General features: G+C 35.2%; 1 protein-coding gene across 3 annotated transcripts in view; it reads right to left on the reverse strand.

Annotated features, from left to right (window-relative positions):
- The window catches only part of NIPBL (NIPBL cohesin loading factor), a 197,428-nt gene that overhangs the window by 41,608 nt on the left and 140,525 nt on the right, over nucleotides 1-15,295 (reverse strand). For all 3 annotated transcript variants that reach the window (XM_058564215.1, XM_058564214.1, XM_058564216.1), the window contains exons 22-29: nucleotides 13,413-13,495; nucleotides 12,696-12,828; nucleotides 11,689-11,832; nucleotides 2,594-2,683; nucleotides 1,330-1,544; nucleotides 1,087-1,189; nucleotides 362-460; nucleotides 114-260 (exon numbers count right to left, since the gene is read on the reverse strand). In XM_058564215.1, coding sequence (XP_058420198.1) covers nucleotides 114-260; nucleotides 362-460; nucleotides 1,087-1,189; nucleotides 1,330-1,544; nucleotides 2,594-2,683; nucleotides 11,689-11,832; nucleotides 12,696-12,828; nucleotides 13,413-13,495 — 1,014 coding nt within the window. The remainder of the gene's footprint in view (nucleotides 1-113; nucleotides 261-361; nucleotides 461-1,086; nucleotides 1,190-1,329; nucleotides 1,545-2,593; nucleotides 2,684-11,688; nucleotides 11,833-12,695; nucleotides 12,829-13,412; nucleotides 13,496-15,295) is intronic.

Here is a 15,295-nt window from a genome sequence, read left to right on the forward strand (position 1 = left end):
ATATAAATATATAACTGATATTTACTTTCCTGGCTTAACATTTTAAAAAACAGAATACTAGAAAGGCAAAATTATATTCATGAATCATAATAAAAATGACCAAAAAAACATACCAATATTCTTTCAATCAGCATATCATAATACTGCTCCGCAAGCTGCGGTCGACAAAGGACAAATCGACCCAGCAATTCTACTGCTGCCTCTCGGACACTAGTGGAGTTATCCATCAATCGCCCATGAACTCCTCGCTGCATATCAAGCTAAAGAAACACAAACAAAAGATAATTTATACTAAATAAAGCTAGTATTTTAATTTGAATAGAAAACTCAAATAAGAAGAATTGTTTGTGCTCCTCTTTACCCTTGCTAGAATACTGGGGTCTACAGCAACAACCTCAGATAAACACTTCATGGCTTTTGTTCGAACGGCAATTGCGTTTTCACCAAGAACTCGAAGGATCTGCCAAGCAAACATTGATATATTCACAAATTTTAGAACATATAACATTTAAAAAAATATAGCATGAAAACATGCAAAAGATATGAAAATAAATATCATATTTACTTCCCTTTAATTTGAATATAAGTGAGTAAAAGATCTGTTATCTTACTGATCCAAAGCTAAAGGTCAGTACACATGATAAGTGAGGCATTCTATACTTTAGGGCCTTTCCTGTATCCTGCCACTCTCAACTAAATCTGGTTTTTATTGCTATGCTTCATTTGCAAGGCCCTGTAGCCTCAATATAACCTTACTATGTGTAACTTTAATCAAGGATACTTAGTATTATTTAAATAATAACTTGGGAATTGAATAATTTATTTTTATAAAATCACTTTCCCTATACCATATATGTGTACATTCATACAGATATATATCCATTTATCTGTAAAACAAGAACCAATATATAAAAGGCACATAGAACAAAGACATTTGATCAAACATGGAACAAAGAAACAAATGATACTTTCACGATCTTTTAAAATATCTGTTCTCAACAATAAATAGACATTGTACAGTACCCCACAAGTATCCAGAATTAGAAAAATCAGTATCATTGTATAAGGAATCCTGGTCCAGTTTACCTGTGTCAAATAAATATCAAAGCTCTGGGCAAACGGCCTCATAGAGGCCAAGTATCGAACAATCAAACAAGCATCATCATAGTCCACAGTATCAGAGTTCATCCTGCAACAAAAAGTCATTAAATTTTTATTTAATTTTTTTGTATAGTAGGTAAATAGATCTCATAATTTTTTTGTATAGTAGGTAAATAGATCTCAAAGAGATAACTGAAAAAGTGAAGATGTTTTCTCTCTGGATCTTACTTTAATGTGCTAAACTGAGAAGGTGTGGTTTTGATAATGCTTCTAAGAAACTTTTTCCGGTTTTCAGCTCGATGCATAATTTGACCAGTTGTCTCAACTTCCTTTGAGTGATGTGTTCCTTCAGATGATTCTTCATCTTTTTGTGATTTCATTGCTTTTTCTGTTTCCAGAGTTGTGTCACGGAACCACTGGGCTATATAGAATTTACGAGAAAACTGGAACGAAATTAGATAAGACGAATTTGATGAAATTAGTTACAAACTTTACAACCCATTGATAAAGTGTTCACTATCAGAAATAGAAACAATAATGTTTACTTTAAAACAATTTCTATCAGATAAAAACAGATTTTAAAAAAGCTAGAACATTTAGAATATCTGAATGATAGAAAACTTATTTTACTTTGTCTTAACACATGTTGATGTCAAAAGATAATATGATAAACAAAACTATTAAATCTGGAACGCTATCAGCTACTTAACTAAGGACAGTATCACCCAATAAGTGAGTAAAATTAGACAGATGATAGGTCAACTAGAAACGTTTAGAATAAATGGATAAAATGCTGAAAGTAGAAGACTCCAGTTATTTTTAACATCTCACCTTACTTCTTCAAGAAATACACAGCCAATTATTATTGAAATATTTTAACACCAAGGCACACCTATAATCTGTTCCTTTCAATACAGAATGAAAACCTGCAGTCCTGGGCTGAATAGCTTAGTTATCTCCAACCTCTTTAAGATCGCATATCCCATCAGTAAAAAAAAATTAAAGTTGAAAAGTACCAATTTACACACATTGTTCCCTAATATAGTTTATAAACTTTACATATGATCCTATTACACTAATATTTTGGATACACCACATACATAAAAATAGAATTAATTCCAAAATAATTATACATATAAAATTTTAAGTTTCTTTTTATATTCTAATTGATCGTCTCACACGCCACCTGGGCCATGCCCACTGTGAGGAACAACGATCTATCCTAGTCTCAAAGATAACCTATGGAAGGATTTCGAAATCTTTTCTGTGTCACAATTTTCCTATACTGCAATAGCTGTACCAGAATTCCATATAAGACAAATCAATCCATAACCATTCTTTTCTGTTTAGATGATCCAGTATCCCTTTGTTTCAAAAATGAACATTCCAAACAACTTTCCTCTTCATGATACTTCCCAATTTTCTTTCAGACCCAATTTGAATAAACATGTGATATTTCCAAAAAAACAAAAAGAGAAGAAAGGAAACCTACCACTAGTGAAGGATCAGTTTCAGTGTTTTCATCCAAGTAATCAAGCAGTGCTTTTTGCAATTGTTGGATTTCATCTTCTCCTCCTGAAACCTACAAAATAAACCGAGTAAAAACAAAAAAGATATTACTAATGTACTCTAGTAAATCATCTAATTGTAAATGCAAATCTGAGGGAAAAATGATACATGATAAAAATGAAAATATAAATATAGCAACTGAAAGGAAGAAACAGAAGAATACTATTTCTGAAAAATACATATTGATAGCTAAGGTTGGCTTTTGTTTTTATGAACTACATATCATCTTTCTTTGAAGCAGCACACAGGTAGCTAACATAAAAATTATCAGAACAATGTGTTCAATCTTCAGAGGTAGGAAGGTCCTAAGCACTGGTTTTCTGTTTGGAAAAAAAGAGAACTCCAAACTTTTAATCTAGTAAATAGAGACTTATTATCTGTATTATTATGTGTTACAGGTTTCTTTGGGATATTATTATTATTTTTTTTTCTTTGTGAGGAGAACTAGCCCTGAGCTAACATCTGATGCCAATCATCCCCTTTTTTCTTGAGGAAGACTGGCCCTAAGCTAACATCTGTGCCCATCTTCCTCTACTTTATATGGGACGCTACCACAGCATGGCTTGACAAGCGGTGCATCGGTGTGCGCCCGGGATCCGAACCTGCGAACCCCGGGCCACCGAAGCAGAGCGCGCGCACTTAACTGCTTGTGCCACCGGGCCAGCCCTGGGATATTATTTAAAAAGAAAATTCTGGAAGGAAAATACTTTCATTTATAATTAATATAAAAACAGTACTTTATTTCGTATAGGATACTAAATACACAATAGGTGAGCTGTTCACTTGTTATAGGAGCAGAAATGGACTGAATTTTTAGGTCCTGGCAGGAACAGTACAGAGCCAGAAATTAACTGTGAGCTAACATTCATGGCTACAGCTTATACTCTAGCTTTACCACGTGAAATGCCAAATACATGGTTTAGAATACATCTAGGTAGAAAACAAAGATTAGAATAACCCATGTTCTAGGAGTGTGGTAAAATGGATCCATTCAGAAATTTTTCATAGCATTGTAAACTAGTACACTGTAAACTTTCAGAAGCAATTTGGACGTATGTTGAGAGCCATAAAAATATTTACGAATGACCCCTCTCTTCGAGATTTACAGTGTACAATCTACATGGCCATATGTGGCAAACAAGAGGTCCTAGGTCTCCTCTAAGAAATACTGAAAATCACCTAGCACCTAGATCTTGGTTTCTAAATTACCATTCTCCAATAAAAGAAACCAGCAGTACTTGGAGAAATGGCTCATTCCAGGGCTGGACAAGAAAAGTAAAAGATGAGCCTCAAACATCTTGTTGTGCCACAAAGTAAGACAGGAAAGAAAGATGGGAACATATCAAAAAGATACAAAAGCCATCTTCAAGGGGCTCTCACTGGTCAAATCTAGGGCAATTTGAGCATTAAAACAATGAAAGCAGATGGGTGACGTCAGCATCATGGCGGAATGAGCTTTCCTGTGAATTCTTCCCCCACAAGATACAACAAAAGCAACAGCCACAGACCAACAACAGAATCCCAGACAGTGAAAACCTAGAGTGGAGGGATCCACACTGCCGCACATCTGAGAGCGAAACGTGCTGGGCCCCCGGAGGAAGTGGGGAGAGGTAAGGAGAACTCCGCTCCCTCCCCAACAGATCAGCGATCCCGGTCCGCGCGGCTCCCAGAGAGGGGGGAGGGGCGGCCCTCAGCGGGAAACTGTAGCTCTTCGGGCTCTCTCAGCCAGTGGGAAACTCCCGCACAGAGGGCTCAGAGGAGCCACAGGGCTACCATCAACATGTGAGCACCCCAGAGAGCAGATAAAGAGGGGCAAACGAGAAGCCTCCCACGTCAGGGACCCAGAGGGCAAAAGAGAGAGCTCCCCCCTTCCCGCAACCCGGAGTCTGCAGCTCGACCAGACCTAGCCATCCGAGGTAGGCCTGAACAAACTGGACTGGACCAGTGGATCGCAGTGGGGAAAAAACAAAACAAAACTGCGGATCGCAGCAGAAAAACTGGGGCAGAGCGCAGGGGGCTTAGACTACACAGCCCTTTACCACCAGACAGTGGCGGCAGGTGGAAATTGCAACCAGAGACTTCCAGGATGAGGAAAATCAAAACCAACACAGGAACCACAATGCAAAAATATATGAAATCACCAGACCAGAAACAAAATGACAAGCACCCAGAAATCAACCCCGAAGACACAGAAATCCATAAACTAAATGACAGAGATTTCAAAATAGCTATCATAAAAACACTCAATGAAATACGAGACAACACAGACAAACAATTAAATGAGATTAGGAGTTTCTTCACAAAAGAGATTGAAATCATAAAGAAAAACCAATCAGTGCTGATGGAGATGAAGAACACAATGGAGGAGATAAAGGAGAATCTGGAATCTTTAAAGAACAGAGCTGACAATATGGAGGAAAGAATTAGTACTTTAGAGGATAGGAATACAGATATACTCCAGATGGAAGAAGAGAGAGAACTAAGACTAAAAAGAAATGAAGAAAGACTCCGAGAAATATCTGATTCTATTAGAAAACGTAACATAAGAATTATAGGTATTTCTGAGGAAGAGGAGAGGGAAAGAGGAACAGAGAGCCTATTCAAGGAAATAATAGCTGAAAATTTCCCAAATCTGGGGAAGGAGCAGGAAATACCAGTAAGCGAAGCCAACAGGACGCCTATATATATTAACAGACAAAGGCCTTCACCACGACACCTAGTGTAAGGCTAGCCAGGCTCAACGACAAAGAAACAATATTAAGGGCAGCTAGACAAAAACAAAAAATAACGTACAAAGGAACTCCCATCAGGCTCTCAGCAGATTTCTCAACAGAAACTTTTCAGGCTAGAAGAGACTGGAATGATATATTCAAAACACTAAAAGACAAAAACTTTCAGCCAAGAATACTCTATCCAGCAAAAATATCCTTCAAATATGATGGAGAAATAGTAACTCTCCCAGATAAACAAAAGCTAAGGGAGTTCATGGCCACGAGACCCCCACTACAAGAAATACTCAAGAAGGCCCTCAGGCCTGAAAAAAAGAAGAGAAAGGGAACACAAAGCTTGGAGTAAGGAGAAAAGTAGGTAGACAAAATCAGAGAAATAGTAGATCTTTAGCAACCACTTAAATACTAAACTCAAAGATCAAAGGAAGAAATTCACCAAAAATAAATTTAACCTCATCACTGTAAACACACAGCCACAACACAAGATAGAATAAGGTATAACAAGAGCAACTTAGAAGGGGAAGAGGAAAGTGACTGAATTGACTTAGTATAAGGAAATAGGAGGCTATCAGATAATGGACTATCTCATACACAAGATTTTTTGCCCAAACCTCAAGGTAACCACTAAACAAATAATCAAATTAAAACCACATATGATAAACAAAGAGAAAACTAGAAGAATCATAAGACAGAACAACCAAACTGAATTGGCAGTCCAAAACAAATGGGACAAGAAACAAAGGAAATGCAAAAGAACCAGAAAATAAGTGACAAAACAGCAACATTCAGCCCTCATATTTCAATAATTACCCTAAATGTAAATGGATTGAACTCTCCAATCAAAAGATACAGAGTGGCAGGATGGATTAAAAAGCAAGACCCAACAATATGCTGCCTTAGGAAACACATCTTAGCACTAAAGACAAGCACAGGCTCAGAGTGAAAGGATGGAAGACAATACTCCAAGCTAATGGCAAACAAAAGAAAGCAGGTGTTGCCATACTCATATCAGACAAAGTAGACTTCAAGATAAAACAGGTTAAGAAAGACAAAGAAGGGAAATATATAATGATAAAAGGGACACTCCATCAAGAAGACATATCAATTATAAATATATATGCACCCAACATAGGAGCACCAATGTACATAAAACAACTATTAACAAACCTAAAAGGAGAAATCAACAACACAATAATAGTAGGGGATCTTAACACCCCACTTACAGCAATGGATAGATCATCCAGACAAAAAGTTAATAAAGAAATATTAGACTTAAATGAAAAACTGGACGAGATGGACCTAGTAGACATATACAGAGCACTCCACCCAAAAACAGCTGACTACACATTCTTCTCAAGCGCGCATGGAACATTCTCTAGGATAGACCATATGTTGGGAAACAAAAAAGCCTCAATAAATTTAAGAAGATTGAAATCATCACAAGCATCTTTTCAGACCATAAGGCTATGAAACTGGAAATGAACCAGGAAAAAAAAACTGGGAAAGTGACAAAAATGTCGAGATTAAACAACATGCTACTGAACAACCAATGGATCATTGATGAAATTAAAGGAGAAATCAAAAACTATCTGGAAACAAACGAAAATGATAACATGCCATATCAAACCATATGGGATGCAGCAAAAGCGGTCCTGAGAGGGAAACTCATAGCGATACAAGCCCACCTTAACAAACAAGAAAAAGCCCTAATAGGCAACCTTAAATTACACCTAACAGAACTAGAAAAAGAAGAACAAACAAAGCCCAAAGCCAGCAGAAGGAGAGAAATAATAAAAATCAGAGCAGAAATAAATGATATTGAGACCAAAAAAACAGTAGAAAGGATTAATGAAACAAAGAGTTGGTTCTTCGAGAAGATAAACAAAATAGACAAACCCTTAGCCAGGCTTACTAAGAAAAAAAGAGAAAAGGCTCAAGTAAATAAAATTAGAAATGAAAGAGGAGAAATTACAACAGATACGATGGAAATACAGAGGATTATAAGAGAATACTATGAGAAATTATATGCCAACAAATTGGACAATCTAGAAGAAATGGATAAATTCTTAGACTTATACAACCTCCCAAAATTGAACCAAGAAGAAATGGAGAATCTGAATAGACCAATCACAAGTAAAGAGATTGAAATAGTAATCAAAAACCTCCCAAAAAATAAAAGTCCAGGACCAGATGGCTTCTCCAGTGAATTTTACCAAACATTCAAAGAAGATTTAATACCCATCCTCCTCAAACTATTCCAAAAAATAGAGGAAGATGGAACACTTCCTGAATCATTCTATGAGGCCAACATCACCCTGATACCAAAACCAGACAAAGACAATACAAAGAAAGAAAATTACAGGCCAATATCGCTGATGAACATTGATGCAAAAATCCTCAACAAAATATTGGCAAACCGAATACAACAATATATTAAAAAGATCATACACCATGATCAAGTGGGATTTATACCAGAGACGCAGGGATGGTTCAACATCCGCAAATCAATCAACGTGATACACCACATCAACAAAACAAAGAATAAAAACCACATGATCGTCTCAATAGACGCAGAGAAGGCATTTGACAAGATACAACATCCATTTATGATAAAAACTCTCAATAAAATGGGAATAGAAGCAAAGTACCTCAACATAATAAAGGCCATATATGACAAACCCACAGCTAACATCATACTCAATGGGGAAAGACTGAAAGTCATTCCTCTGAGAATAGGAACGAGGCAGGGCTGCCCACTCTCACCAATCCTGTTCAACATAGTACTGGAGGTTTTGGCCAGAGCAATTAGGCAAGAAAAAGGAATAAAAGGAATCCAAATAGGTAACGAAGAAGTGAAACTCTCACTATTTGCAGATGACATGATTGTATATATAGAAAACCCTAAAGAATCTGTTGGAAAACTGTTAGAAACAATCAACAACTACAGCAAAGTTGCAGGGTACAAAATCAATCTACAAAAATCAGTTGCATTTCTATATGCTAATAATGAACTAACAGAAAGAGAGCTCAAAAAGATAATACCATTTACGATTGCATCAAAAAGAATAAAATACCTAGGAAAAAATCTTAGCAAGGAGGTGAAGGACCTATACAATGAGAACTACAAGACATTATTGAGGGAAATCTACGATGACATAAAGAAATGGAAAGATATCCCATGCACGTGGATTGGAAGAATAAACCTAGTTAAAATGTCTATATTACCTAAAGCAATCTACAGATTCAATGCAATCCCAATCAGAATCCCAATGACATTCTTCACAGAAATAGAAAAAAGAATACTAAAATTTATATGGGGCAACAAAAGACCCCGAATAGCTAAAGAAATCCTAAAGAAAAAGAACAAAGCAGGAGGCATCACAATTCCTGACTTCAAAACATACTACAAAGCAATAGTAATCAAAACAGCATGGTACTGGTACAAAAACAGACACACAGATCAATGGAACAGAATTGAAAGCCCAGAAATAAAACCACACATATACGGACAGCTAATTTTCAACAAAGGTGCTAAGGACATGCAATGGAGAAAGGAAAGTCTCTTCAATAAATGGTGTTGGGAAAACTGGACATCCACATGCAAAAGAATGAAAGTGGACCATGTGCTATCGCCATTCACAAAAATTAACTCAAAATGGATCAAAGACCTGAAGGTGAGACCTGAAACTATAAAACTCATAGAAGAAAATATAGGCAACACACTATTTGACATTGGGTTTAAAGGAATCTTTTCGGATGACATGCCTACCCAGACTAGGGAAACTAAAGAAAAAATAAACAAGTGGGACTTTATCAGACTAAAGAGCTTTTATAAGACAAATGAAATCAGAATCAAGATGAACAACCAACCAACCAGCTGGGAGAGAATATTTGCAAAACATACATCTGACAAGGGGTTGATCTCCATAATATATAAAGAACTCACACAATTGAACAACAAAAAAACAAACAACCCGATCAAAAAATGGGCAGAAGAAATGAACAGACACTTCTCCAAGGAAGATATACAGATGGCCAATAGGCACATGAAAAGATGCTCAACATCACTAATCATCAGGGAAATGCAAATCAAAACAACACTAAGATACCACCTCACGCCCGTTAGAATGGCTATAATCACCAAGACAAAAAACAACAAATGTTGGAGAGGATGTGGAGAAAAAGGAACCCTCATACACAGCTGGTGGGAATGCAAATTGGTGCAGCCTCTATGGAAAACGGTATGGAGATTCCTCAAAGAATTAAAAATAGAGATGCCCTATGATCCAGCCATCCCACTACTGGGAATCTATCCAACGCACCTGAAATCAACAATCCAAAGAGGCTTATGCACCCCTATGTTCATTGCAGCATTATTCACCATAGCCAAGAAGTGGAAGCAACCTAAGTGTCCCTCGACTGACGATTGGATTAAGAAAATGTGGTATATATATACAATGGAATACTACTCAGCCATAAAAATAGACAAAATCGTCCCATTTGCAACAACATGGATGGGCCTGGAGCGTATTATGTTAAGTGAAATAAGCCAGAAAGAGAAAGACAAACACTGTATGATCTCACTCATATGTGGAATATAAACCAACACATGGACAGAGAAAACCGGACTGTGGTTACCCGGGCAGTGGGGGTGGGGGGTGGGCACAAGGGGTGAAGGGAGTCATATATGGGGTGATGGACAAACAAAAATGTACAACCCAAAATTTCACAATGTTAGAAACCATTAAAACATCAATAAAAAAAAATAAAAAAAAAAAATGAAAGCAACAAATTATAACCTATTAAACAGAATAGGAATGGCAGTAATATATTAAATGGTGGTATTATATTAATGGTAATTTCTTGCTTTTGATAGTTTTACTGTGGATATTTAAGTGAGAGTTTTTGTTCGTAGAAAAGACACAGTAAGCAGTGGTTCTCTACCTTCAGCATTCATTAGGGTTTGTTAAAACACAGACTGCTGGTCCCTATCCCCAGAGTCTATGATTGGGTAGGTCCAGAGAGAGTCCTGAGAATCTGCATTTCTAACAAGTTCCTAAGGTGATGGTAACATTGGTGCTACTTGTCCAGGGAATCACACTTTGGAATTCAGGGTTAATGGGGGCATCACGTCTGCTCAAATGGTTCAGGGAAAGAAAAAAAGCATATACAGATACTCATGCATATATATTTTGAAAAAGAATGATAAAGCAAATGTTGTAAATTGTCAACAATTAAGGAATTTGGGTGAAAGGTTTATGACAGCTCTTTGTACTATTCGCATAACCTTTCTGCAAGTTTAAAATTATTTCAAAATAACAAAGTACAACCTGAAAAAAAATTTTTTTTACACTGTGCTAGAAAAAAAAACCCAACCAACCAACAAACAAACAAAAAGTATAGCAGAAAAAAAATTTAAGGCATTTCTAATGGCCAGCATGGATATGGTAAAGGACATAAGAAAAAGAATAGAAAGAAAATAACAGTTGTATACAGTAGGATTAGAGATCATTTTTGTACCAATTTTCTTAAGTTAACTTTCAGTATTACTACCACCTCAACCATACTTAAAAAAAAAAAGAATAACTGAAGAAATAAAACACTTTTTCCCATGAAAACTCTCTAATATAATAAAATGAAAAGCCCTCCTCACCCTTCCGCAATAGAAAGAGACACACAACATTCAAAGGTACAAAACAATTTGGGTATGCTAAACCATTATCTCAGTAAACTAAAGATTTAAATAAAACTTAGGTTAAACTAAATAGAAAATAGCTATGTATAACAAAAGTATGCAAAAAGAAAGTAAACTAAGGATTTATATAAATCATTTGAAAGTTCCTGGGGCCAGCCTGGTGGCACAGAGGGTAAGTTCATGCGCTCTGCTTCGGCGGGCTGGGGTTCAGAGGTTCGGATCCCGGGTGCAGACCTACACACCACTCATCAAGCCATGTTGTGGTGGAATCACACATACAAAACAGAGGAGGATGGGCACAGATGTTGGCTCAGGGCCAATCTTGCTCAGCAAAAAAGAGGCAGATTGCTAATGGATGTTAGCTCATGGCCAGTGTTACACACACACACACACACACACACACACAATTCCTGTTAGACAGTATAATTCACCCTAAGGTATTAACTTTCTCTGCAGGGCTTTTGAAAAGTCCACTTTTAGAAGTATAAATTTTATTTTGAATCTATAAAATGAAATGCAAGACTAATATAAGAATACCTAAAGAAAGTGTTTACCTGTTATTTACCCCATAATTTTAATCCTTTATCTCAATACCTGTTTTAAAATTCGTTCTATAGACCCTTGATCCATTTTGCTTGTAACGGCATCTTTCCTTAGTCGTGCAGCAACAGTTCCAAGGTAATCAAGAGACGCTACTCTTAAAGCCATCTCTGTTGACTTGTTACTGAATTGATGAACCTAAACATCAAAATAATTTTTATTTAATAAATTTATAACAATACATTTTTAATAGCAACTTATTATATGAATTCCAAATCTATGTTATATTATTTGAAATTTAAACTTGTTTTTTCTTGTGATATTGTTCCATAAAGTGATTGCCTTTTGAGCTTCTGGAGTCTGAACATTTTCATTAAAAAAAAAAAATCACAGATTAAACCTCCCTAAGAACACAGTCACTTTCTTTAAATGTAGGCTCAATTGTTTATTTGTTAAAAATGGGAAAATACTCAGTAAGAATTTCTTAGGATGGAATTCTGATGCCTATGAAACATTAATTATCTTGATTTCAAAATAGTATTAATGTACTTTCCAGTTCACAGTAAGGTCTCAAAAAGCTTTCTTATGATTTGTATTGCAGAAGTCCAAATGCAGTTTAAAAATAAAAAGAGAAATCACAATATTTCTTTGCATTTCCCTATTGTATTACATGAGGACTAAAAAGTATCATGTTTTTAGAAATACTCTTAAAAACAACAAAGTCACATTAATCAGTTTCATGCTCTGAAATGAATTAACTATAATAACTTATGACTCAGTGTTGAGATGCTTTTCACTAACAATACTTCCAAACCAAAAAAAAAAGTTTTTAAACACTGTTATCTTATGTAATGAAATGGAAGTCACAAAAGTTACAACATTTCAAAGTTTTCTACAAGGTACGGACGATACTGTGTTACAGTTATGCACATGCAAAAATAGAGATGCAATGGTCGTATTTCCTTACACATTTTTAAAGAATTCATCATCTGTGAATCAGAGTATATCCTCATTATGTTGTCTTCTAGTAATCTAATAATCTTTAAATGCTATACTCTTACCAACAGTCTCCCTAACAAACTAAGGAGTAGTTCAGCAGCTGGCCATTCAGGCTTATTGACTGTTGAAAGAAGGTCTTGAACAAAATTTTCAAAGAGTGGTCTGTAATCTTCTTCACCTTGCTTACTACCACATCTGTTCAAAGATAATGAAAACGCTATTAATTTAGGTGACATGCTCATCAATATGACTGAAACTTTGTTAATTAAGTTTTCACTACATCTAATAAGTTTTAAGAGAGTACAATAAATAAAATATGGTTTAAAATGAATTTACTTCTCAAACTTCATCTTTTCCTCTACTATAGGGAATTCATTTATTGACTAATATTACTGCCTGGCAAGTATAACACATTTTTAAAAATGATGACTGTTTTTCTACGACATTACCATAAATTCTTATGAAGACTAAGTAAACCTCTCCCCACAAATTTTCCTATTCCATTAGAATGTCCAAAAATATATTGGAAAAAAAAAATGACAGAATTGCAATCTATAATCTAAACTTTACTTTTGGAGCCCAACATATAAGCAAGTTCATAAAATTTTAGATTTTTAATATTCTAATTGCCTCATTTTAAAGATCAGGAAATCAAGGGCCGGGGACACATATTCAAGGTTCAGATCACAGCAGGAATTGGATTAATCTTTTACTTAAAATAAATGAACTATTCTCTATATTGGGGAAAATGAAAATCAGATTATGTTAATTTTACTCACTTTTTAAGAAAGATGGAAAGGAAGTTTTGGGCTGTTCGCATGGCTGTTTCATAAGAGTTGGTAATGACAACGTCTTGATCAACCTAGATTGAGAAAAATAAATTTATACAGATGTAAGAAGTAACCAACAAGCAAGTTAGTTCAGTTGCTATTGCCATGTCACTACTAAATAGGGGTAATAAATTTAAAAACTAAAACGCTTAACTATTCTTTTATATATAAAGAGAGAAGCTATAATTAACATACTAAACATATTTCAATACTTTATAAAAACAACTAAATAAAAATATCGATAGAGTTCATTTTAATTTACTAAAATACGTAAGAGTGACAAATGTGGTTAACAAATGCAATATCAATAATTGCTTATCATGATCTAGGTCAGAACAAGAAGAAATTGATTGAAAACACAAAAAGAATTTAGAAAAAAACATTCTAAGCTCAAAGTTTATTAAACCCTGGAATATAATACAAAAGAAAATTCAACTCCTTTGTTAGAAATTTAAAGACTAGGATATAAATAGTCAATCCAAAGTTGTGGAAATAATAAATAAATAAATATGGCAAATAAATATATGAAAACCCTCACTAGTCACCAGGAAAATGCAAAATAAAACATGGTATCATTTCACACTGACCAGACTAGGTAAAATAAAAAAAATAAGAATGTAAACTAGAATACCACTTTATTAAGGGAACTGACAAGTTCCATAAAATTAAAAATGCACGTACAGTGTGATTTAATATTCTACTTCTAAGTATATCTAGAGAAACTCTTGCTTTAAATTGTGATATAGTTATATGATGTGTTTAACCCAATTCAAAAAGATGAGGTATTAGTTATATGTATTAAAAATAACGTCCAGTGAAAAAAATTAGCTGTAAATATGTCACTATATAATTTACGTAAATTACAAAAACCAATTCTATATCAAATTTAGGTAGATAAATGGAAGAAGATAAACATTCTCATGATACTGGTCACCAGTGGTAAGAAAGGAAAGATTGGAGAGAGAACAATGGAAAGGGGGAGAAACAACAGAGACCTCAGCTTTTTTGATATGCATTTTTTACTTAATTATACATTTCTTATTACACACACATATATCTGGCTATAACAGAATAGAGAAACAAAATTATTTCTATTTCTTTTGAACTTTTTTTTTAAAGTGCTCAGTCTGAACTGGCAGCGCGCCGTTTTTTTTTTTTTTTTTTGAGGAAGACTGGCCCTGAGCTAACATCTGTTGCCAATCTTCCTCTTTTTCTTTTTTCTCCCCAAAGTCCCACTACATAGTTGCATATCCTAGTTGTAGGTCCTTCTAGTTCCTCGATGTGGGATGCTTCCTCAGCACGGCTTGATGAGCAGTGAGTAGTTCTGTGCCCAGAAACCAAACGGTGAACCCCGGGCCACCAAAGCAGAACATGCGAACTTAACTGCTATGCCACCGGGCTGGCCCTCTTTTGAAATTTTTTGAGGTAATACTATAGAACTTGGAAAAATTATTAGCACTGATAGGTAAAAGCTACAAAACCAAAAGGAAACCTTAGTTACGAGTTATTCAACAGTGAGGGCATAAATTCATCTTCTACATGAACTCCACATTAATTATACGTTATGCATTAGTATAGATATTACATATTATAATTATAATATTCACTTTCACATTCAATATGTCATTTGAGTCTTACAACTTGGCATGGTAGCCTTGTTAGATATTATCATCCCCATTTTATAGCTGAAGAAACAAACTCAGATTAAAATGATTTGCATGTTTCATGACTGGTAGATATAATAGTCAGAATCAGAACTCAAAGGCTCCCATAAAACCTAGTCTAGTGCTCTATAAGGATCCTAAAGCCTAACCAAGAAACCCTAATTAAGA

This window comes from Diceros bicornis, chromosome 20 (genome assembly GCF_020826845.1).
Source record: "Diceros bicornis minor isolate mBicDic1 chromosome 20, mDicBic1.mat.cur, whole genome shotgun sequence".
Taxonomy (NCBI): Eukaryota; Metazoa; Chordata; class Mammalia; order Perissodactyla; family Rhinocerotidae; genus Diceros; species Diceros bicornis.